At 54.1% G+C, this 24,855-nt stretch overlaps 4 protein-coding genes across 4 annotated transcripts; 2 read left to right on the top strand and 2 right to left on the bottom strand.

The window, feature by feature from the left end:
- Positions 1-579: 579 nt before the first annotated feature.
- Positions 580-3,870, bottom strand: N0V96_011477 (uncharacterized protein; the record flags this gene model as incomplete). Its single annotated transcript, XM_065759283.1, has 6 exons — positions 580-1,830; positions 2,047-2,136; positions 2,209-2,295; positions 2,559-2,713; positions 2,875-3,758; positions 3,800-3,870. 6 exons carry the CDS (start codon positions 3,868-3,870, stop codon positions 580-582), a joined length of 2,538 nt encoding a protein of 845 aa, XP_065612180.1.
- A 12,905-nt stretch (positions 3,871-16,775) lies between these two features.
- On the bottom strand, positions 16,776-18,401 carry N0V96_011478 (uncharacterized protein; the record flags this gene model as incomplete). The annotated part of the gene is made up of 4 exons (XM_065759284.1): positions 16,776-17,829; positions 17,855-17,994; positions 18,066-18,285; positions 18,358-18,401. 4 exons carry the CDS (start codon positions 18,399-18,401, stop codon positions 16,776-16,778), a joined length of 1,458 nt encoding a protein of 485 aa, XP_065612181.1.
- Positions 18,402-18,890: 489 nt separating this feature from the next.
- CWC25 (RNA-splicing factor) lies at positions 18,891-20,183 on the top strand (the record flags this gene model as incomplete). Its single annotated transcript, XM_053192114.2, has 1 exon — positions 18,891-20,183. The coding sequence occupies one exon, from the start codon at positions 18,891-18,893 to the stop codon at positions 20,181-20,183; it is 1,293 nt and encodes a 430-aa protein (XP_053050278.2).
- A 3,582-nt stretch (positions 20,184-23,765) lies between these two features.
- On the top strand, positions 23,766-24,706 carry RHO3 (Rho GTPase; the record flags this gene model as incomplete). Its single annotated transcript, XM_053192113.1, has 5 exons — positions 23,766-23,815; positions 23,901-23,951; positions 24,044-24,093; positions 24,192-24,281; positions 24,336-24,706. 5 exons carry the CDS (start codon positions 23,766-23,768, stop codon positions 24,704-24,706), a joined length of 612 nt encoding a protein of 203 aa, XP_053050277.1.
- Positions 24,707-24,855: the final 149 nt, after the last annotated feature.

The raw sequence follows: 24,855 nt of genomic DNA on the forward strand, positions 1-24,855 counted from the left end.
GCAAGGGGGAAGGGAGCCGGGGGGCAAAAGATCGACCATCTCCCTTTCCATGTCAAGGCCGTTTTCGCGGCAGGCAAAGATTCTCCTTTCTTTGCCATGGATATGCCGTCTTCTAGGCCCGCTCCTCCAACGATGCCACTGTCGAATACTCAAAACGACCACAAAAGGACAGCAGATTTTTGCGCACTAGAGAGTACTATTAATTATCAACGCCGATGCTATGATGAGTATCAACCCGAGGAGCGAACCCTCCCGCCAAATAAAGCCGTGAAGAAGATGAAGCCCTCCATCATAAATCATGATGCCTTTCCCATCTGAGTAGAGCAAAACACTAAAATCACAATGGGCCAAATCAAGGCAAGTTTTAATTCTCCCACAATGCGGGCCCCCAGAGACCACCAAAAAAGTAACACCAACTTGTCCCCCTTGTCCCCCTTGCCCTCCTCCATTACACCCTAGAAATCGCAGTGGCGGTCCCCCTCCCCCCCCTGATGCCCATGGACTATGGCAAAATTCCACCTCATCACTGGTCCAATGGCTGATGGTACAGTGGTCCCATCGTTTGTGTGATTGCCTGGCCTAGTGATCCGGCCTGACCCTTCCCTTCTTCTTGGGCGCCGGCAGCCGCTCGTGGTGGCCATCATCGTCAGGAGTCCACTCCTCGGGATGAAAGTGAGGATTATTATAGTGCGCCTTGTTGAAATGGCTGTTCTTGAACATTGCAGTAGTAAAGCTGGGTTCTTGGAATCCTGCCTGGCCGGGTATCACTGACGGTTGCGCCGAGCTGGTATTGTTGAGATGCCAGCACTGGTGACTAAATCTGAGCTGGTAGTCAACAGGTTGCGATGGCTTCGCAGGGGCGGGCGTTGACTGTTGTGGTCGAGCTGGCGTTTGAGACTGTGGTCGAGGGGCCGGTGCCGTGTGCTGCTGCTGCTGCTGCTGCTGCTGCTGCTGCTGAATGTGATCAGAGAACGGCGTCGCGAGCCAAGGAGATTGAGGTGAAGGGTCATAGGCATCTGGGAGCGGAGATGTGGATGTGGGCGAGCCGAGTGAAGACAGAGCCGAAGACAAGCCCGAGGGCGGGCCACCGAATCCGGGCAGCATGGCCAAGGGGCCGTAGTCGAGAGAATAGCTGTGCAAAGGGGGGCCCACGCTCGCAATCTCTTGAGAGTGAGAAAAGGAACCAACGCGGTGAACCTGAAGATTCAAGGGTGCCGGGTTCGGAGGCGACTTGTATAGAATGTCGTAGTGATCGGGCCGGTAGAGCAAGTAGATGATGGGGCCCAGAGTGGCAGGGTCTTGACCATTGGCCTCGTCCGGAAAGCGGTAAATGTTGACCTGGTTTCCCGGGCTACGATCCAGATATGCAATCTCCAGCACGAAGTTGATGGGCTTCAGCAGCACCTGAACAAGCAGAATAATGCCGAGATGGTCAATCTCTCTGTTTGGGCGTTCGATTTCGGCGCAATAGCCAATGATACCCGTCTCGGCGGGGATGAAGGGTTCGTAGAGCTCAACATTTCCCTTGAGCCATGAGAGCGCTAACAGACGAAGGTGGTAGATGATGGCATTGGAGGAGCCCTGATCGTTGAAGCGCTGGACCATGATGTCCATGGCCAGCTGTGGGTTGGCAATGTTCTGGGCGACATCTTTTAGCAATCCAATCGTCTCTTCCACCATGTCCTCAAACAACATCCGATCGTAGCCGCCGACGTTGAGGAGATACTGATTTAAGCTCGTGATGCGCGCGGCCTCGCCAAGGATCTGATGCTGGTCGCCATTGTTGATGAGATGCTCAAAGTAGGAGAAGCCGATTGCTAGAAAGGCATACTGTTAGTTACAACTAGCCTGAGTCCTGGAGTAAGGTAGTATGTCCGCTCGTCCAAGCAAGAAACATGTACGCCGACATGTCTCGTATTGAAGAGTGGCGTGCTTGAAAGAAGTGGTTTCCCTGAGGCCTTCGACTTTGTCGAGGGGCGGGGATGCGGGGTAGAAGGGTAAATTGGTGGTGGTGGTGGTGGTCAGGATCGTGAAAGGTAAACTCACCTCGCCAACCGCAATTTCCGTCGCCTTGAACAGGGCGATAGTGAGAATATGTCTGAGGAAGGTTCTGGAGTGAAGAAAAGACCAGAAGCACTACGTTAGCCAGTGCAGCATACTGCGTGGAGTAGGCATTTCCTAGGCCAGGAATGCTGAGATGGGACTCACGATGGTCTTTGCGATGTAGATTTCGTCGGCCTTGGCGTACTCGTCGGTTATGGCGTCGCTTGTGATCTTGTCGCCCACCAATAAACCCTAGAAAAGAGCGTAAGCCATGTTAGCGTTGCATGTGGTAGGTAGGGCCAGATGACATGTAAGAATTCGGGTTCGACAAGAGTTTTCGACAGGAAGAAACATTTCGTTCAATGGCATTGCACTCAACAAAGATGCTCAGAGAGGTTTGTGAAATTCTTGTGGTTGAGGGCGAGAAAAGAGAGAGCACTCGAAGCTTGGGGGAAGGGGTTCGGCGACGGGAGCTAGACGTGCGTCTCCCGGAGTCGGGGTGGCGAGCAACTCACCTCGAGCTGTGGCTGATAATCCCGAGCGGCGGCTTCTTGGGCGGCAACGTCGGAGGGGTCGCCGGGTTCCATGGCGGAAGGACGACGAGTGCTCACGGCGTGGGCTGGAGCGTGGGCGTGATCAGGAGCGGCGGCGGCGGCGGTGTTTGTGAAGCCTGGGTTGGCGTTGGAGTTGGTGGTGTAAAAGGCAGAAGAGGATGTTGTCGAAGAAGAGGCGCCGGGGTGAGGATGAGGAGGAGGAGGGTGTTGTTGCTGGACGTGTCCGTGGAGGTGGTTGTGGTTGGAGTAAAGGTTGGCGTGGGAGTATCCGTAGGACGAATGGGAGTAGGAGTGGGATTGGGAATGAGAGTGGGAATGGGGGGTGGGAGGAGCGGGAGAGGGCGGGAGGAGGAGGAGGAGGAGGAAGAAGACGCGGAGGAGGATGAGGCAGACGCAGCGCCGGGGCTGTTATGGTGGTTAAGGTGCAAGTGGGCAGCAGAAGTAGCAGCCGAAACCACGGCGGAAACGCCAGAGACAACGTTGGCGTTGGTGGTAGTGGTGGTTGGAGCAAGTGAAGGAGGAGGAGGAGAGGCAGATGAAGGAGACTGAGACTGTTGCGGCTGCTGCTGCTGCTGCTGCTGCTGATGATGATGTGCAAGTGCAGCAACCTGACTCTGAACCTGAACTGCACGCGATACGGGAGTGGTGCTGGCACCAACTGGAGCCCGGCCGGCACCCGGGCCGGGGCCAACAACAGGCGCTGTAGCCGCTGTTGGTGTTGTCGCCAACGGCCCTACTGCTGCTGCTGCTGCTGCTGCTGCTGTTGGGGCTGACTGTCTTTGCTGCTGCTGTTGTTGCTGCCCGCGGTACTGCTGTTGGCGCTGTTGGTATTGATGCTGCTGCTGCTGCTGCTGCTGGTGTTGTGATGCTCCTGTCATTAGCGAGGTTCCAGGTCCGGCCGGCGACGCAGCATTCAGGCTGTGTGCGCCTGCAGCTTCCCCGCCCATCCCCATAAGACCAGATAGCGACTGTGACAGTGATTGCGACCGCGGCTGCGACTGCGCCGACAGGGACAGCCCACTGTGGCCCAGGCCCATACCCATGCCGTTCAAGTTGCCCATGCCCATGCCCATCTGTCCCATCTGTCCCATCCCCAGCCCTAGCCTGCCGCCGCCGTCACCATCACCACCGCCGCCGCCCATCACCAGGGGGTTACCCATGCTGTCCAGTCCCACCGACGATGCACCCGACGATGAACCCACTCCAGCTCCAGCTCCAGCTCCCATGCCAGCTCCCACAGCTCCAGCTTGGCCATGAGCTTGACCTGGACCATGACCTTGGCCTCGACCACTAGAACCCGAGCCAGAGCCAGAGCCAGAGCCAGAACCAGAACCAGGGCCGCTTCCTGATCCTCTCTCTTCTCTTGCTGACGACAAGTAGCCGTAATGTGAGCCCGTCATTCCTGAATCAAGGCCGACGTCGTGAGATGCACCTCCTCCGACACCATCGCCCACCATACCCATCCTCATCCTCATCTCCACTCTTCCTACCCCTCTTCCTCTCGCTCCTCCTCCTCCTCCTCCTTCTTCATTCTTCATCAACATGTCTCCCAACCCTGTTGCGCCAGTGCTGATGCCATAGCCTCCGCTGTTCTGAGACGGGTGGTCCTGCGGCGGGCCGCCCTGGGTTTGGATGTACGTTTGACCATGACCTTGGGGATGCGGGTGAGAGTATGGGTTGTGTGCCGAAGCATGAAACGCAAAAGGCGTTGGTTGAGGCTGGAACATGGCCTCAGTTGCGCTCTCGCTCCTTTGTCCTGCACTTTGGCGTCTTGTTTGGCCGACTCGAGGGTCCCAGCGAGGCTTTTCCTGCGTCTCTCTTGAATGTCTTTCCAACACTCAGCTACCTGATGTGATGCGCTGCGGTACGGTGCGATACGGTGCGATGCGGCAGCTGTGGGCGCTGTGGGCGCTACTGGCTATCTTGCTGCTATTGATGCCGCTATTGCTGACGACTCATGCAGTATGTCTTATGCCGAGTCTCCGGTCCTGAGTCGACCTGAGGTGATTGGCACGAGAAGACGAAGGCCAGAGACTGTGGAAGCAAAGGAAAAAGAAAAGAAAACGGGATGATGACTGAAACGATGAGAGAAAAGGGAGGTAAGGGGATGACTGAAAAACGGGCGAGGCGAGTGTGAGTTGAGTCGCGTACAGTCGAGTCTGAGTCGGGGGAGTCGGACGATGTGACGGGTGCGATCCAACGAGCCAGACAGCAATCAGTCCAATCTGCGCTCCAGAAAGAATCCTGACAGGATTCCAACGACGGGGTTAGGAAGCTCACGGCGATCAATAAAGTAGACAGGCGCCTGCCGCTCTAAGTTACCTTACCACACAGATCCAGTGGAAACAATTTCCCCAGGCCGAGCCAGACAGGTTTGTAGGTATTCGGCTTCTCTGTTTCTTCCTCTGTCTGTCTCTGGATGTGTGTGTCTCCTCCTTTAGATCGGGTCGGGGATCAGGTCAGGTCAGCTCAAAAGCAGCCCGACTAGTACTTCCCTCCCCCCCAATAGTGAGCCGCTTGTATGCAGCTTGGCTTGAGATGACGAATAGAAAGGCCCGCAACAGGGGTGATAATAGTGCAGAAATTCGATGGCCGTCCGAGGGGCTAAAAAGGAACAATAATGTGACCTGTGGTTTTCCGGGGTGCGTCTGGCCCTTTGCTTTCCGTCTGCGCGGCGTTGGACGTTGACGCTTCTTTGGTGTGAATCGCCGTTGCGACAGTCGCGAGAGCCCGCCAACTTGTGCGATCGACTCTGGGGTCCGGGCTTCGCTTGTGGAGGTTGTCCGATGCTAACACTCTCACTGCCTTAGACTAACAGCAAGTATGTGCCTGTCACTGCCTGCGGCAAAGACTGTTATTGCCAAAATGTCTTGGTGTCCTGGGGCCTAGTCTGACCTCCTGTCTGGATTTGGAAATTGGCGTGTCCGGTGGTGCTCTTTGCCGTGCTGAATACAGCTCGAATGGGTGTACTGGACCGGCTGGATCTGGGATTTGGTTCTTGATTCCGGCCTCTCGGCGAGCCGAGCTGAGATGCTTCCGACGAATGGCGGATGACGGAGGATGTGGAGGAATTCGATGTGATGTGATGTGAGTGTGCAGTGCCGTGCCGCAGCTGGAGATCGGAGGGTAAGGTAGGTACAGGTATGGTAGGGCAGACGAGCCCGGTATCGCGGTTGTACTGCCTGCTTGCTGACGATGGCTTGGTGGATAAGGTAGGTACTGGTCTACCTACCTGACTGTGGTCAAGTCGACGCGATAGATGATGGATGGCTAGCAGCTGGTCAGGGGACTGAGTATGCTGGTCTATTAGCTTCCGCCAATGGAATTTCGCAGAAAAGGGGACGGAAGGGTGAAAGACGAGAGGCGAGAGGTCCAACTAATAAAGGAGGAAGATGGGAAGACGAAGAAGACGGGAGGAGAGCAGGTGTAAGTACTTGGGGAATGAACGGGAGAAAACATAGGGGCGAATGATGATAATCAAAGTCCCGAGCCTGTCAACTTGTGTTGCGTCTGCACGCATAGGCAAGGTGGATGAGGCCCGGCAGACAAAAAGACAGGCAGCGTATCCGTATCGTATCTTGTTCTGGGGTCAAAGTAGGTAGGTAGCCATGGTTGCACCAAGAACAGGCGATGGAAGCTAGCATGACACAACACTGGAGTAACGGCACAAGCAGCCGCATGTGCAGGTGCAAAAACATCGGCAACGGCATCGAGGCAGGGATGTTCAAGGGAAACAACAATATCAGGACCGCGACAAGACCATGAGCAGCTAGACGGCATCATCCGGCGCTGCAGTTGGAGCAAGGTGAAAGTACCTTGCCGTCTATGACCGAGTACTCATCCATGGAGGTAAGGTACCTTTGGTAGGTACTCGGGTTGAGAGAGTTGGGAACTCCAAGGAAGAAACATCAGGTACCCGTACAGACACATGCATCCCATGTAAGGCAAGGGAAACCAGGGGACAGAAATGGGCCATGGCAGGGCACCTGGAGATGAACGGATAGAGAAAGAAAGAAGAAAGAAGGGGGAAAGTACCGGTATCCGTACGGTACCTTAAGGTAGCCCTCAGACTCAAGAAGGCTTCATTGTGTGATGCAGTGGGCAAGTACCAAACATGGGGTGCCGTACCTCACAATGGTTGGCTGGTGTTCTGATACAAGTCTGCATAGTCCGTTTTTCGTACTATGTATGGCATGGCATGGTATCCGTAGCGTGCTGTGTGAGTGGTTGTGAACTTGTGGTGCCGATGGTGGGATATTCAGAGACCACGCAGAGCGGCGCGCGCAGCAAACCGCCCGCGATGGGAGTGACGGGATATGGGAATGAGCAGGGGGTGGGTCATGGGCATACAGAATACACACGGATAGACATGGGATGGGTGGATGAGAACGTTGTCAACGGGGATAACGGGGAAAACGGGGACGGGAATGGATACAGACGTCCAATGTAAATGCCAATTGGGGTCCAGTTTGTGGATGGTGAGTTGTGAGGGCGCATTGTAAGCGGCGCCAATTTTGAGAGAGAGAAAGAGAGAGAGAGAGGGAAAACACTCCCTAGCCCATTTCTTTTCCTTCTATTCGGATGGATGCTGCGCAAGGTACTTTGTCAAGAGTGTCCCTAAGGTAAAGTAGGTAAGCACGTAAGGTAGTCTTGATGTGCTTTGCCTTGTATACCTCAATGTCAGGTACCTTTTAATTTTTGGTATCCACAGATCAATCGTCGGCCCCGAACAGCCCAGTGCGTGTGCAGATTTCGCCCAAAGTGGCACAGCAAGAGAAGACCAAGAGGAAGAGGATTGCGAGTACATCGACATGTTGTGTGCATCGTCGGATAGGTACCGTTTCGAACAGATGACAAGGCTCGAGGGTCGTCGGGTCGAGGGCAGGCCGCAGAACAAGAGAGAGGGAAGAGACAAAGGAAAAGTCGGACGAGATACAGAGACAAGAGCCCGAGCCCAACGATCCTGGTCTGCAGTCGGGCCTAGGCGTGCTTCCTAGACTTCTGGATTCCTGGTCCTCAGAGGTAGTCTGCGGCGGTCTGGCCAGGTCGGCGCCAGGTTTCCCTTGAATCTCGGACGTTAATTGGCCATCTCAATCTGTTGGACTGGTCGACAATCCTTCAGTTGACTGTCGGGGAATTGTCCGTCTGCTATGGATTGGTCGCGGGCAAAGGTGCACAATGGGACGTCGATAGGTAATGGATAGGATATCGTGGGTGTGTGTCGTTGTAAAGTAGCTCAACGATGCTATGGTGATATTGCGTACCCGCACGAGGGGCCACGGGAGCGGCATGTCTTTCAAAGACCTGGGAACATTAGTTTGGGAGTGCCATGGATGAGGTGATACATACCTTGCTCTGTATCCAGATTCGAATACACACGGGATGCCTCGTGTCCGATGTAAGATATGAAGCAAGATCTTTCAGAAAGATCACTTGCCCTAAGGTAAGGCAAGGAACCTTGAAGAGCAGCAAAGACCGGACGTCAATCGAAGGAGATGAGCAAGTGAGATGGAGATGGAGCTTCTCTGAAGTTCTCTGGAGAAGCTTGCCCAAGAGCAGAGCCAAGGTGCTCCTTGCCTAGGTACTTTCCCTTACCTAGGTAGATCGGGCAGGAACCTGGGGCCAGGATTGAATGTTCTTTCCTCTTTACTTTGCGATATCTCAACGCGAGGCAGGTCCGCTCCGTTACGTTACCTTACTGAAGATGAGATCAAAGGGGCAAGAACAACCTCAATCTCAACCTCAAGCTTTCGTGGCGACGGACCTGCCTCACTTTACCTCAAGATACCTTATGGAAGGTACTTTGGGTATCTTGGAGAAGGGAGGAAGGTGCGAATATCCCAAGGTACCTACATACCTACCTACCTTAGGTACCTTGACGTTGTCAATTTGAGACTCCTCACCCGCGTGCGCTCTCTCTTTCTCTCTCTCTCTCTCTCTCTCTCTCCGTCTTCAACAGCCTTCAATGTCGTCTCTTTGTCGTCTTTATCTTTATCTCCTCGTGCTCCTCTACCTTACCTTGGGTATCTGCACCTCGTGTCCTTCTGAATATGGCGCGCGGACACTGTTTGGGTTCCGCCTTGTCCTCGATATGGATAACTCGTTTCTTATTTTATTTTATTTTTTACCAAGGAGAACAGTCGTACCTGCTGCACAAATATCCCTTAAACGTTGAGACGCATTGCCTTCGAGAGCGCCAGTTGCACACACATGCATACAATCAATGCCTCTGCAAAGCCAAGGTAATAACCATGTGCTTCCTCACATGCAAAGTAGTCCGCTCACGAGGTACCCCAGACCTATCCAACCTGAGCAACATTGACACGGATTCTTCCCAGCGCCCGAGCTCTATGTCTTTGCGCAGGAGACATATTGACGTTTACCGAGCGAACATACACCTGCCTCATGGACCTCATGGACACTGCGAGCCTGCGAATCTGCGAGCCCGTTGGAGACGCAAGAAGATCAGAAAGACGCCGAAATAAAAGCAAGGGTGGCATTCTAGGGGAAGAGGGTGCCGGGGATAGGCCCTGTCCTTCACCGTTCCGACTAGCAAGGGACAGGGTTGACTGGGATTCCCACTGCGAGCCCGCCCGTCCTCCCCCCATCGTCTCCATCCGACAGACATTCGACAGGGACTGGACGGACCTGGCAAGCCTCGACATCGATGGGCTGCGGGCATCCTAGGACAGGGTTCCAGGTTGGCACAAGCATTTCCCATCAGCATGCCGCACTGCATCACCAGCATCCAGCGGGCCAGACGAGACCACCCAAAGGGCTGTGGCACCCCTCGATGGCTCCTTAGCGCCATCATGTGGGAGGTAAGACTAAGATGCGATGGCCTCCACAAGCCCCCGAACGAGGTGACAAGGTATCCGTACCAGGTACGTCCAAACACAACCATTGTGAACAGAAGCTCATGTATCCGTATTATCTCGTAGTATCCGTAATGTGGTTCGGATACATGCCTGTAGTGCTGATCCGACCTTACCCATCGTGATCAATCATCACACTCTCTCAGCACGTCCCGTCACCCACTGTGGCCTGCGGCCACCCTGCCTCTAACACTCCAAGGCTCAAGCCGGCAGAATGTGTGCAAGTACATCCGCCCAGCAAGCATCAGGATCGTGGCATCCGTTCGCACACGTATGGCGTCCCTCACGATAGCCACACGTGCCGAGCATGCCATCGCCTTCAACCATGACATGGATGTCAATCAACTGTACGAGCGATTATGTGGATCATTGGCAGCGAAAGGTCCGACAAACGCGACTCCTACGAAAGATGTTAACTGAGCAAAAGCATATCTCAATACCGCCACGATCAAAACAGCACGTCCCACCGCCTCGCTTCTTCTCTCGCTGGCCCTTTTGTTCGGATACCTCCAGCATGAGACCCTAAGCATAGGCACACACGCACGCCAAGGGCTGGAGGGAGAACCGGGCTCACGGCCAACGAGCCGCAAAGGAAAGCGAGACGACTTCCACGAGGAGCGTCAGCATTGTGGGCTAACGACATTCCATCACAGGCCTCGTGGCGTCAGAGACAAGTCGCCGTGCTGGGTCTTTCCTTTTTCTGCTGTTGTTTCCGAGAGCCGCCGCTGTCCATCCATTGGCCATCACCTCAGCGTCTTGACCGCTCAGAGTCCAAAACTAATACCCCCAACAACTTGAGAGCCTACCAATGGTGTCGTTTTGAGGCTTACGTGCTATCTTAACATCACTGAAGTTCCCACGAGACTGGCTTACACCATCCGTAAAGTAAGCTACGAATCTAGCCCGCCACACCCCACCGCGCCTTGCCATACAGGGAACAAGCCAGTCACTGGCTGACGGCCGACGGCGGCCGCTGCCGAGCACACTTTAGCTGCGACGGTGTGCTCGGCTGCTACACTACGGACAAACGTTTTCCTCGGACAACTTTGACATGTTGAGCTAGCTCTCTCTCTCCGGACGGATCGTCACCCAAGTCTGGTCGACATTCTATGACACGCTTCCGTGGGCAACACGCTGGATCATTCCTCGGGTGTAGTCTTGCATCATATTCACCATAGGTAAATACCCCTCGCAATATTACGCACACCATTGTGGGAACTCCATCTAAGGTAGCGCCAGACCCCCGCGAAACTTGGCCGATCCCGGTGCAGCTCAGCTATCGCAAGGACCTTACGAAGTAGAGTGACTTGGCCGCCGTATTGTAGCGATGGTTAGGACGCCCAAATCCAAACTCATCAAATTGAAGCAAGAGACATGAATCATTCTGACAACAAAATGGAGTGTAAGCCATGAGTCGAGTGCACTGGCAGTTGATGATGCCCCTGGCGACCAGAACCGAGAGATCCGTCTGGGCACATTGTATCTGCCCGGTTTCCAAGACTCCCGTGTCAGAAATGGAGGCCATGATATCGAATTTTTCCTGTTCCATGGCAAACCATCCCCACCGACTCCATGGTGGTGCAGGGAGACGACATCTCACGCTGTCGATCACTTACCTCACTACATCGCCGACCGCACATTCCGCCCATGGCCCGCTTAACGGCCGAAATAAGAGACTATCAAGTAGCTCCGACTGCGTGCTTCGGCCCCGACCAACGGCATATGTCTTGTACTAGACCTTGCAGGAGACGCTGCCGAGAATATCCTGCCTGGTGTCAACCTGTCAAAAACCAAGACGATGTTTGTGAACACGGGATTTCGTCGCACCTGCATTGCGCACCGTCTTCCACCTTGGGATTCTGGAAGTAATCGAATTTGAAGCAGCCTCGCGACTGATTTGCCCTGCGGGCATTGCCTAGTGTCTGGCGCCGGGGACCAATGTGCTCGCTGAGACCAACTCAACAATAATCGCAAAGTGGTGATGGGAGGTACTTTGTTGCGCAAATTTGAGCTATGGACAAGGAGGACAAGCGGCACAGCCGATGCCAAGGGCCACCGTACAGTCGGGATCCCGTAACACATCGGGATGAATGGCTTTCGATTCGACAAGTCACTCGCCAAACACGCTCACTAGTTTCGCGGACATCCGTCAATAAGTATATTGGTCACTGGTCATGATCAACCGAAGCCAGACGACTACGATGTGTCAATTCATCTTCCATGCGGCTAAGATTGGTTGGTGGAGCTTCTGGACGGCCTGTTCCGCACGCGACCTGGACTTGGAGAATGCGGTTTGTCTAGGGGAAAGCAAACTCGACAATGTCAACTTTGTAAATTCGGTCTTGTGGCAACGTGGAGCGTGGGGACACCTTGGGATCTACATGCCCCGTTTCCTGGTAGGCGCAATCTTGAATCATTGGCACACGTCAAGGGGCATTTCCCGTTCACCGAAGCGATTTCAATACATTTTGCTTCCGAGAAGCATTCATATTGGAATGGATCGCAACAAATCCCGATGCGGAACAGGCTGGAGTTGAACTACACATTCTGAGCAAAGCAAGAAGCTATCTGAGCATCCCGAGATCTATTCTGTCAAGACAAGTCGATTTCGAAAAGCCAGATGTTCCAGAGACTTGGCGCCCGACAGAGGACCCTTATCGACCTTTGCAGCTCGCTTCAAGCAGTCTCTTCTTTTTCTCTTGCTCCATTAGGCTCCTTGTACCAAATGAGCCAGGCACGCCAATCCCGTGCCAGACGGAGGGATCCAGAGGCGGCAATGGTGTACCGATACGTCTTCCCATCTGTCTTGCGTTTGGAACTGAGTAGGAATCTCGTTCGCTCTGTACGGTTTTCTGCAGTGTTCTCCACATAACATGGGGAAGAGGTAAAGAAAGAATGGGCGATAACCAGCGTCGGCAGGCAAGACAACAGATGGGAGCCTACCAGATTCGAGGAAACAATTTGATTCCGGCTTTTAGAGCACCAGCAAAAGAGCTGGTTCCAGCACTTTCTCAGCAGGAGGAGGAGCATGGGTGACTAACTGGCGGCGCTCCCTACGGAGCTCTCAAGAGAGACCGGCTGCACTCTGCAAAGCAGACCAAGATAACAACGTTGCTACCCCAAGCCCTATGCCCCTGGTGTTTCTCTGACGCTATTGCAGATTCATCTTAGTCTGTATGCTCGAGGAAACAGGAGACTACGATTAGCACAGCATCCTGATCGGACCTCGATCATCGACAGAAAGTTAGCATCGGCAGAACGTCAAGGGCATGTGAAGAAGTTGTGGATCGATTAAAAGATGAAGGAACATCGTCTAGACCGGCCACTGCGGCATCCGAGGCCACCAATAACGCTCCATCAAAGACGATGTTTGGGATGTCTCCTTTTCCAAGGGGGCACACTGAGACCTTTGAGTTTGGAGACTTTAGCTGGGCCGCCGAGAATATCGTGAGCGAGCTATGCCAACAACGTTCAGTCGCCAGCAACGTCGCATCGGCTACGTTTCCGCCCACTTAGACCCCGTCCCGTCCCACGTTCGCTCCGTCCCGTCTCCACAGGTACGAAGAATGACAGGTGCAGTACAAGTCTTCTACAGAGACCTTCGGACTTGATCCTGAGCAGTGGGAGATATACAAATGAATGGTTGATGGTGTACGCACCGAGGCAGTTTGGCCAAATCCGCTATCTCTGTAGTCTTCCTCTCAGTCCCCTTGAGTACTCCCAGCCTCGGGAGCTTGCCATGCAGATACGCAGCTGGGGCTGCACGAAATATTCCTTTGCCCTTTTCCCGACAAAGGGCCTCCAAAATAACCACCGGCCTTGGCAATATGACAGCTCATCCTTCAGAAACTTCCAACCCCTGCCTTCGCATGTAGAGGATGATCACTTGTTCCATGGTAGACGAAGCCCGCTATTATCGCCTCATGCTTTGATCAAGGTCCACGACTCAGCCAACGTCAAGATTGACATCTCATCGATGTGGACATATGCCTTTGACCATGTCACTCAATCGTACTTTACTGGTCGGCTCTGTCTTCGATGAGCCATGCCTGCGTTGATCAACCTGTCTAGTCTACCCCGGAGCGGCGGGAAGGCAAACAAGCACGACAGGGAGTGAGATGTTCGGCGCATACGGGATACGGATCGCCACAAATCGACATGGTTTACGGCGTAATCTCCAACAACGAGCTGCAATCGTTCTTATGACTGCAGTTGTGCCTGATAGAACCACCATCCTCATTGCACAACACGCTTCCTGCTCCCAACCGCCAAGGAGGGCCAGTGAGTGTTGCGGCAAGCTGCAGAAATACGCTCAAGGCGCATCTCTCCAGCCAAGCTCGGCTCAAACATCCCCGCGAATTCAAATTCTGTCAGATCTTCCATAGCACCATGCGAGAGAGACACGTTTGCCATGAGCAGAATATTTTACAACACCTCACCCCCCGTGCCCCAAGTCTTGATCATCGCGGTCGTGTAGTCATCAGCTTGGGTCATCGATTGTACTAGTACTCCGTACGTAGTACCGATATCCGTCATGTAATATCGAGAAGTCTGAGGCACAAAGGAAATCCAATTACACTCACGGCATGCAAGCATCCATAATGCAGACAAACACACACTTGCCAAACATGTCACATCAGCTTCCCTCCGCTTGAGTCTTGACTGCTCCGGCCGCGGACCTGCTCAGTACCGTAGAAGCGTTCTACCTGCTCCCTTTATGGCCTCCTCGTCTCTTGTATTCGCTGAAGGGAACTTTCAACTATCCAAGGCAGGCTTTTAGTTCGTTAACACGCAGGCCTCTCCGCTGGTTGAGCCGAATTCGTCCGCTCATACCCTCGCGGATTCCAGCCTGCATTCGCCCAGTAATCGGCCGAGAGAAAGAGGAGAAAGAGAAGCAGGAGGAGAGACAGAGGCGGAGAGCAAAAGCAGACCACTCGCTCGTTCGCTACTCTGCAGCCCACCTGCCGCCTGCGTTGTGCACCACAGATTCGCCTTGTCGCGGCTTATGCAGGTGTCGTTTGAGCATTTGAGTGGCTGAACCGGCTCGTCAATCGCCATGCCACGCCTCTTTTTTTTTTTTTTTTTTCCTTTCTCATTACTCGCGAGCCCGCGGAATTGTAGTTTACTTGCAGGTACGGAGGAGGTGGTGGCCACAGAAAGACGCATAATAAAACTCGTTTAATTGGCTTCCCCTAGGCCAGGTCTCCATTCCCACGAAGGCGATGGCGATCTGCCATGACAGCGGATCACGATCATTGGACTGGCTCGCAGAACCGAAGAAGAAGGAAGAAGGTTTCGAAAGAAAAGAAAAAAAAAAAGGTCTTCATGCTACGTAGTGTGACAGATCTAGATTCCGGAGCAGAAGCTACGCCGGTCAATAATTACCACTTAACCTGCGGGTAGTGGTCAACGTCCGATTTAGACGGCAGACGACGCAACCTGAACAGTGGTATTTTGGAGACGGAATGAACCACCATCTATGCATCTAGCAGATGGGCCGGGGGTGAAACTCGACTGCATAATAGCAGCCCAAGTGTGATCTGCGGGTGGGATGGTTATTGATGGTCCGATGTCGTTGGAGATCTTACTCCAAAGGCTAAGGCAATGAATGCTCCGTACTCCGTACTCCGTACCGCGATAAAATAAAGCACATCACGGGAAGCGAAGTCTGTGGGCAAAATGTTCATCAGACTTGCAGTTGCAGCCACCTTAACGGACCAGGGCAAAGGCAACTAAAACTTCCCGGGTCCACCTGTCTCTACCTTTATGCGACGTTGCCAGGAACCATCGGGACAATCCCGCGCCAGCAGCATCATGTCGTATCATTGACGGCCACGGACACGACACCGAAGAGTACGGGGTGAGCGATGGAGACTTTGTGGGTGATGGTGGTGCAGAATTTTTTCTTTTCTCCTTCTCTGCTTCGCGTTCTGGCTCGGCTCCCTGCCTTCAGACTCTGCGGCTTTTTTTTATTGGGGGGGTTCTTTCTCTTTCTTTCCTCTTGCTGCTGCACCCACGTCTGGGTAAATTGCAAACTGTGCCAGTCAAACTGCCTCGAGACCAACGACGCGGGCTATGCACACCAAGCAAGCAAGCGAGCTGAGCTGAGCACCAACACATCGCTGCTGCAAGGTAAAGGTCTGAAGACGGAAAATCGATAAAGGTTGGTGGTGGTTACTACACAAGACAGGGCCAGATTCATCTCGTCTGCGTCTCGTTTGGGGGACTGCGCCGCGGCCAACAAGACAAACTGCCGCTGCATCGATCGGTCAGACGCCTTTTCGGCCTATTGATTTGCGAATTGGGACGGTGATGGCGGTGTCGAGTGAGAGCCAAATAAGTTGATCACCAGTCTATCGTCTGCGTGTCTAAACTCTTTTTTTCCTGCTGTTTGGTCAGCTCGATGCCCCCTCCACCGTGTCGCGGGGGAGATAGATGGTCGTATTCCGGTCTCTATGGACAAATGAGGTTTCCGGAATTGAGATTCCGGAACGAAGCCAAAGGCTGGATGACAGATCTGAGGTCTGGATTGGGTCGTCGCAAAAACACCATTGCGAAAAACACCATCGCGTATTGTACTAGCGTTGAGGGAATTCGAATTGGGGGATTCCATAGGCGTGTCCGACTCTTCGTATTTTCGGTATCCTCGGTTGCCTCCACGGGATCTACGAGTCCGAAGAGTCGATGAATCAACATACGTATCTAGTGTGCTAGTGTTTTCCCTATTGAGATGGATGAGAGGACCTATACCTCTCCCAGCCAAGGAGACAATTTCTCATGATCCCTCGCGTCGTCGTTGTGCGACATGATAACTTATTCCATGTTTAGCCTCTTTCTCCGTCTCCCGGTCCCTCTGCCTGCTCGTATCCCGGCACCAGCGTTCCACGAGGTCTTGGAAGCTCTTTGGATCGAGTCACCCGCAGCGGGAAGCCGCTTGTAAACCGTACCCGTCCACGGATTTGCCTGCATCTATACTTACTTTGCGTCGATTGTTTGGCCTGCTGATTGAGGTGTTTGATGAAAAGCGTCGCCTTCCCTTTTGACTAATAATGTTGATTGAATAATTTCTTTGGTATGTTGTCATGGCCTGATTAGCTACTTTGACAACGCCTCTACTCCTTTTCCATGCTTGCCGAGGCCACCCACCATGGCATCGTCTTTTTTCTTCGTCTCAGCACATCCGTCCCCGTCCCTGCTGTAAGGTGCTGACCGAGCAGCCATGGTGCAATGGCCAGTCGTTAGCTTTGCCTACTATATTCATAACCCGCTGTAATCAACCGGCATGCGCGTATACTCATGCTCCTCACGTCCACATCGATGGCACCACGCCCTTGCCCTTCCGTCCGACACCCCGCGGCTGTCCGCGACCGCCGCCTCTGGGGGTCATGCCGCCGCCCATCATCTCCATGGTCTGCTCATCGGTAGGGAACTCGGTCGATCGGAAGCCTTCGCCCTCCTTGAACACGGTAGTGTACAAAGTCGAGACGGATTGCGTCAGTTCGTACAAAGCTTTGGTACGATCGCTGTCCGCGTCCGATTGAATCTCGAGGGTGCCGGCTTGCTGGTCAATCTTGCCCTGGATCTTGCCGTCAACAATGAGGAAACCTAGGATGTCTTGAACTTCGGGCTCTGAGATCTTCAGTTGCTTCGCGATCCATGACAGCTTCATTCGTGTGTACGGTGCAATCAGCTTCAGGACGCCCTTCGTCCTCATGTTGCGCGTGACTTCGTCAATGTTCTCAGCAATGAAGGGGTCGGCGAGAATGTCTTGATTCTTCTGCAGGACATTTTCGTAGGCGTGAACATCGTCACGCTGGTATGCGTCCACCAAGTCGGTCATGGCAGTGATTCGGGGGTCCTGCTTGTACGGCTTCGTCTCCTGCGAGTCAAACGGGTTGATGGTAGACTTGACAAGCATAGTCGTAAGAAGTAGGTACTTGAGCACCTGAATCCGCTGGAGCGAGCCGGCCTCATCGTAGTTGCGGAAGGATTCGAAGAAGTCCGTCTGCGCTTCGGCCCAGTTCTCCTCGCTCATGTGCATCTTGCCACCGCATTCGCGAATGATTCCCATGATTTTGGGGTGAGGCACAGCGGACCTGACCTTGAGGGCACGCTGATAAAGTCTCTTCAGCTGCTTGTTGTTCTTGGTCTCGGCGTGCATCTGGATCTCGAGGGCGTATATTTCCATAGAATATGTGCCCTTACTGGGATCGTCACTGCCGTCTTCCTTCTGACAAGCCTTGTGAAGGTCTCGAAGCTTCTTGGTGACCGTGTTGTAATCCTTGCGGTCGAGAAGGAGTTTGGCTAGCTTGATGTTCGTCTTCAGCCATAGCCTCTCGTTGTTCGTGCTCTGGAAGCTCTCGAGTGTGAGGGGAGTAGAACTTTTCGACGCATGCCACGGCCTTGGGGCTGTCTGATCCCTTCTCAATGTAGTCCAGCATGTTATTGATCGACTTCTCGGAGTAGTTTCTCGTCACAGCCGACTTGACATATGTCAACAGCTCGGCATAATGCTCCGTCGCCTGCTTACGAAATCAGTATTTCCCTCCGATTCATGGCAGGACTTCCTCTAGGAAATTCAGATTGGCGGTACCTTTGCATACTGCCCCAGCTTGAACTCGAGTTTGATGGCTTGTTTCAAGCCTTTGAAACCCCATTCGCCTTTTTCCTCCTCTAACGGTGGTATGCCTAAGAATTCGGCAATAGCATCCTCGGGATCGGTGAGCTTGAGTTGCTTCGCATTGTAGTATTTGTTCTCGATGCCGACGTCTCCAGAGTCCTCATCATCGTCTTCCTCGTACTCGAAGTCGTACCTGTGCCTAGTCAGTCTCGGTCGTTCCTGCTACAAAACCTAGAGTTGAGAGGCCCGTCGGGAAAAAGCTCACTGCTCCTCGTCAGACTCCTGCATGAAGTCCTCGTCGTCAGACATCTTGACTGTGTGTAGGCGTTATGGGGTATTGGGAAAGGTGATCGCAAGGAGTGCGCTTTGGTAACTGGATTGGCAAAGAGCTACAGGGAAAATTGCGGCGGAAGAAAATGTAGGTTTGTTTGTCGTTGGAAATTGAAAGTGAAGGTAAGGCTGGTTGACAATGACCGGGACAGTTCCAGGCAGGTGCAGCTGTGAGGTGGTGGACAATGAACCTATGGAAGGCGGGGGGAGCTTATCGATTGGCGGACCCACCAACGGCCTCTGATAGCGCACTGACCACCTGACTGGAGGCGACTTTTGTTCCCATGGCATTTTTTGACTCGAACCCAGTTGCCAGCCTTTTGACTTTCATCTGCCTAGTTTCAACATCCATCTCAATCAACGACCTACATCTCCAACAGATCACTACGCAACCCAACGTTCGACTTGGCCCATTCTCTCATCACTGTCGACGAATATCTTAGTGTACTCTGCTAAGAATACGGCAAGATGGGTGGCGATCTCAACTTGAAGAAGAGTTTCCACCCTTCCCTCATCAAGAACCAGGCCAAGGTCTGGGAAGAGGAACGCAAAGCCCTCGATGAGCGCAAGAAGACACAACAGCGCATCAACGAGCTCAAGGAGGAGCGCGAGCGCGAAGAACTCCAGAAGAAGCTCGAGGCTGCAGGGCACACCAAACGAGTTGACCGCGTCGAATTTCTCTATAGCGGACCTACCGATGGACAGACCGGCACGACCGAGGAGCGCGAGAGCTACCTCTTGGGCAAGCGCCGCATCGACAACTTGCTCAAAGGAACGGAACACAAGAACTTGGAGAAGCAAGCTGGGCAGGAGAGTTTCATGGCCCTTCAGACGGCCAACACAGCACGCGACACAGCAGCCAAAGTTCGAGAAGACCCCCTGCTAGCGATTAAGCGACAGGAGCAGGCCGCCTACGAAGCCATGATGAATGATCCCATCAAGCGTCGGCAATTACTTGCATCCATGGGTATGGCAGACGATAAGTCAAAGTCGAAAGGAAAGGAGGAGCGGCACAAGAGAAGGCATCACAGGCATCGGAACGACGACGATGATCGGGAAAGGCACCGCAAGAGGCGGCGATCTTACTCAAGGTCACGAAGCCCGCGCCGCCGGAGAGACGACCCTGACGAGGCAGAGCGCTCTGAGAGGCGGCGTCGACGCAGCGATTCAGACGATAGGCACCACCAGCGCAGACGTACTTCTAGATCTCGATCCCCTCGAAGACCCGACTCTGGCGAGAAGGACGATTACGACAGACGCGATCGACGCGACAGACGTGACGACCGCGAACGGCGGCGCCGAGACTCAGGTTCCGAGGACGAACGACCCGTCAGGCCACGGGAGAGATCGCCCCGAAGTTACGACAGGCGCGGCGACCGGGAAGGAGAAGCTTCAGTCCTCCGGGGCCGCCGGAACAACAACAATTATCGGCAAGGGCCTGACAGACGACCTGTTGCCCGTGCGAATGGATCCAGTAGTGGCAAAGAGGTCGAAGACAAGGGCGCTGAGGAGGAAAGAGCTCGCAAGTTGGCGGCGATGCAGACAGCCGCTTCGGACCTCGACACGGACCGCGAGCGCCGTCTGGCTGCGCTTGAAGAGCGGGAGAATGCCGCGCGACAAGCTGACGACCAGGCGAGAGAACGATCATCCAAGTTTGGAGACAGGCAATTTGTGAATGGTCTGCACCGGAAGGCCGGCAACATGAGCCTCGGGGAAAGAATGGGCCGCAGTAGGCAGGGTCTGCAGAAAGACGATGACTGAGGGGTGAATGCGAAAGGACCGGCGAGACCTGGCCGAGCTAAATTATCCACCACGCAAACTACCGGCTTGCGGGGCAGACGACCAGAAGAGGAGGTCGAGCGTTCGCGTGGCAGAGGTCAAGCGCCAAAGAGCGGGCGCCGTGCGAGCCGAGAGAACGGAGATGGGTCGCAGTAGCCAGCGATCGCCTATGCATGGTCGGGTCCGGCGGGAACGAAGTCGGGATGGGATGGGACGCTGCCGGAAGACGGAAGGGAGGGACGACGTGCTTAAGCGTGTCCATGGATTCGGCGCAAGAATGCGTTGGAAGCCTTAGTCCCGCCGACTGCACGTCATGGATGGATTCTAGAATGCGGAGCATGTTGCAGGCTGCACATACGGTGATGGAACGCTATAATGGATACCCAAGACACGGTGATGTCGAACGTTGCCGTGTAACGAATAAGTAGAGAAATAGAACAATCATTGAACATATCACGATCAGATGGCGTGTAATCTTACACAAGACATCTAAAGAAACAGCCAGTGAGCACTGATAATGGGATATCCGGGGTAACGGTACTCGGACTCAGTGCGGGAGGCGTTGTCGGGCACAACAGGGAGGGTTGGGGGGTTGAGGATCCCAAGCTCGATGGAGCGGCGAACGGGTGCTTGGCGGAGGGGTGGAGATGCGTCACGATTCTTGGCTGTGCCTCATTGCTCCATCGCGCGAACTTGCGTTGTCAGTGAGGCTGACGATGCCAGCTGCCCTTGCCTTACTGATGGGGAAGGTCAGGAAGCGATGAGGGGTAAGTGAGGGGTGTTGATGAGATGCAGAGAGGGGCAGGAGATGATACCGGAATACCTTCAGACACCGCAGTCCATTGAGGATTCTCACAGCGCCGAATAATAATGAGAACAATTATATCGAACAGGGCCAAAAGACCAGCCCTCCCGCACAGAGCATCCACGAGCCTGGCCTTATGTCTCTAATGTGAAAGGTGTGGTGGATTCGCCTATGTCCTCGATCCGAAAACAGGCGCCGCTCTCGGGGCTTCCAGCGAGTCGAGCTCCGTCGCTTTGCGGCGGGAGTGTCGCTGGGATAAGCCTGCCACAAAGGGCGGTGCTTCCTTGGCCAGCGATGGAGTTATTCGTTTGAGTAGTGGAGAGCGTTTGTTTTGACAGAGGTGGGTATCGGATTTACTTACTTGGCTCGTTGAAGTGTGCACATGACGATGGTGTGGGATGAGTGAGGGGCGCAGCGAGTCGTACAGCCCACGACAGGTCGAGGTTGAGCGGCGGGATAAATGAGGTGAAACTGGAGGATTGCGTATTTTTGCTTCAATTTTTGGTCAGTATATTGAGACGGGGCGAGGGATACGGCCGTGATGGCTTCAGCATACACTGGAGCTGCATATTCCTATGTGAGTGAGACGGAGGTACAAGGTTCGTGTGGATAGTGGTCGGGGGATTTAACGATGAGTCGTGTCTGACTCTGGCGGTCTTGAAAGGTGCCGCAGCCGGGCGAAAGTGCGGAAGATAAGGTGGCCTACCTTAGGCTTGTAGCGCAACCGAGCTTCGGCGGAGGTTTCTGGCCTCCAGTGCCGAACATCTTCTTGTACCGAGTGGCCCTCACGATGCTTTCCTACCTTACTTGCGAGTATTTGGTGCCCCTCGCTGACCTTGTCTGCCCCGTTCAGCTGTCTTACCAAGAACGGCCTTGACGAAAGTCAAGTTGAGGGGCTCCGGGGGTTCTCAAGCGCTACCCGGCCATATTGTGGCAGGGGGCGGGGGGGCCAAAAGGCTAAGCTGGAAAAGCATTGGATCAATGATGCCGTTTTGGCGAGACCTCGTGGTCGGCCTCAGCTCAGCTCAGCTCACATTGGACGCGCACTGGCCCATGCCCCGAGCCTCTTCATCTCCATGGCGTCCATCGTGGTGTTTTGTGAGAGGGATATATCGTGACTTTGTTGGAGGTTGCAGATACGTTCGGGACGGAGGACCACTGGTGGCTTTCTCGAGAGTGGGATTCTCTTTTCTTTTCTCGTGCAGCTCAGTCTGATTTCCCTACCGTGACATGTCTGCAGCTCGATAGTGTGTGCAGATGCGCGCAATTGTGTGGCGGGGAAGTCTCCACTCAATCAAGTTGTTTCTTCCCAGTTCGCATCTACGGATATCTTAGCGTCTTTCGTATACTTTACAGTAGAAGGCAGCTGTAGATATCCGTACGCTGCAAACTGGACTTGCAGTCTAAGTGAATACCTAGTCTCCTGGTCGACAATGGAGCACGCGTGTCGAGCTGGACAGGCAGGTATCCGTATCTGTAGGTATGTGTGCTCAGGGCATTCTTTGGCAGAGGGCCCTCCGCAACTCGGTGGAGGCGCTCAGTCAGTGACATTCATGAGGTTCCCTATTCCGGTCCCTGTGGATTCGTCCAAGTGTACTCCGTACTGAGTGACGAGTGACGGAATACGCAATCACGCAGCCTCCCTGCGCTGGTCCTCCTTTCTGCTCTGCTCGGGCTGACGCTGAAGTGTATTCTCTCGGAAGAAGAAGAAAATGGCAATAATAGTATTTTGAATGTTTTTTCTTTCCCCCACACAGAGCAGATTGTTTCTTAGGTAACAGCTCAGCAAGGTACATATCTCCAAGTCCCACTGGCTCCTGCCCGTCCCTACCTTAAGGTATCCAGCTGGGGGGCTTCCTTCCTCAGGTCCCCAAAGGTCCATTTCCAGCCCAGCGCCAAATAGGCAGTGAGTGTTGTTTTCCTCCGTCCCCTTTCCTCCTAGGCTCACCCCGGCAAGAAGTGCCTGACCCTGTCCGCACTTGCTCTTCTCTACTCCATTGAGTGGCCCTCTGACAAGATCTCAGCCAATTGAGCAGCGCACCTTCTTCCAACCCAATTTCAATTTCCCGCTCCTGCGTCTTTTGCTCACTCCAAATTCACACTTGCACCTTTTACCTCATTCTGGTCTCCAGTGCCTGCCTCCTTCTCCCGTTTGCTTCTTTCCATCTACCTGCCCTGCCTGCCCTGCCTGCTCTTCCTCTGCCTCACATCACAGTCACAGCCATCCTCCAAGCCACTCCGCTTTGCCTGGCACTTTCCTCTCCAGCACAAAGAAGCACTGTTGCACTGCATCTACAGAAAGTGCACTGGACCTTGGACCTTCCTTGCTCTTTTTGTTCCCCACCGTTCCCTTCCATTATTCCTGCACCTGCGCCTGCACCTGGACCGCACCGTACCGTGCCTTCCTTCCTGCGTTACCATCAATTTACCTCCCTTCCACTGGCAGTTACCCCAAAGTCCATCGACCTTTCTTTGTCCATTCCTTTTCACTACCACATCGCGCACCAACCAGCCGTGCCAACCCACCTCCAAACAACAACCCAGAACCCTCTCTGGCACCTTCCGCTTGCTGATCGACCGACCGACGAACAACAACGAATTCTCCCCCAGATTCCTCCTACTAGCCGATAGCATATTCTTTTCGCTTTTGACAAACAAGCAAGCAAACCGACCTCGTACCGCACCGGCTCACCTCGATCAACCCTCCCTAACCAACTTCCTACAACCCGACCGAGTCCACCTCCTACAGATCGCCCAGTATGCCTTTGTGCGGTGGTAACAAGACCGTCCAGCGCAAGCTGGTCCTCCTGTAAGACCTCCTCGACCTTCCCCCTGTGTTGCCTCCTACGTGGCTGCGACTGGGAGTGTTTGGCTAATTGATTTGCGACCTGTAGTGGCGATGGCGCGTGCGGCAAGACATCGTTGTTGAACGTCTTTACCAGAGGGTGAGTACAGCACTATTCCCTTCAACCCTCAAATCTGGAGGCCTGGAAATGACCGGCCTTCCAATTGCGCATCCCTTGCTGACTAGACCCAGCTACTTCCCGACTGTCTACGAGCCCACCGTCTTCGAGAACTACGTTCATGGTACGATCCCTCGATTCCCAGCGAAAGCCGCCAAGTCGCAAGATGCCTCTGTCGCGATCCTTCCTCTGCCAATTTGAATACTGACTTTGGGCTGCCAGACATCTTCGTCGACAGTGTCCACATCGAGCTTTCCCTCTGGGATACCGCTGGCCAGGAGGAGTTCGACCGCCTCCGCAGCTTGTCTTACGGTACGACATTCCGAAATGGGGTGGATCAAGAGATCGCTTGCTAATTAGGCGCAGACGATACCGACCTCATCATGCTCTGCTACAGCGTCGACAGCAAGGACTCCCTCGAGAACGTCGAGAGCAAGTGGGTTGGAGAGATCGCCGACAACTGCCCCGGCGTTAAGCTAGTCCTCGTCGCCCTCAAGTGCGATCTCCGCGAGGCCGATAACGAGGAGGAGGAGGCCGCCGAGGGCCAGCAGCGAGAGAAGCGTCCCATGATCTCTTACGAGCAGGGCTTGGAGGTCGCTCGCCGCATCAACGCCCTCCGCTACCTCGAGTGTTCTGCCATGCGCAACCGCGGTGTCAACGAGGCCTTCACCGAGGCCGCCCGCGTCGCTCTCAGTGTCAAGAAGGATCGCGAGGAGTCTCAGTGCATCATCATGTGAGGAACGCTACCTTGGTGGATCGTTTCTTGCCATGGACGTTCTTCATCTTCCCATGACCACGATCGAACGAGCGGCCCTTGTTTCGGACGGAATCGAATTCCATTTTTTCAGTGTTTGGCACTTGGAAGGCGTCGGCGTTTCCACGGATT

This window comes from Colletotrichum fioriniae (genome assembly GCF_027942845.1).
Source record: "Colletotrichum fioriniae strain IMI 355084 chromosome Unknown scaffold_17, whole genome shotgun sequence".
NCBI classification, from domain to species: Eukaryota; Fungi; Ascomycota; class Sordariomycetes; order Glomerellales; family Glomerellaceae; genus Colletotrichum; species Colletotrichum fioriniae.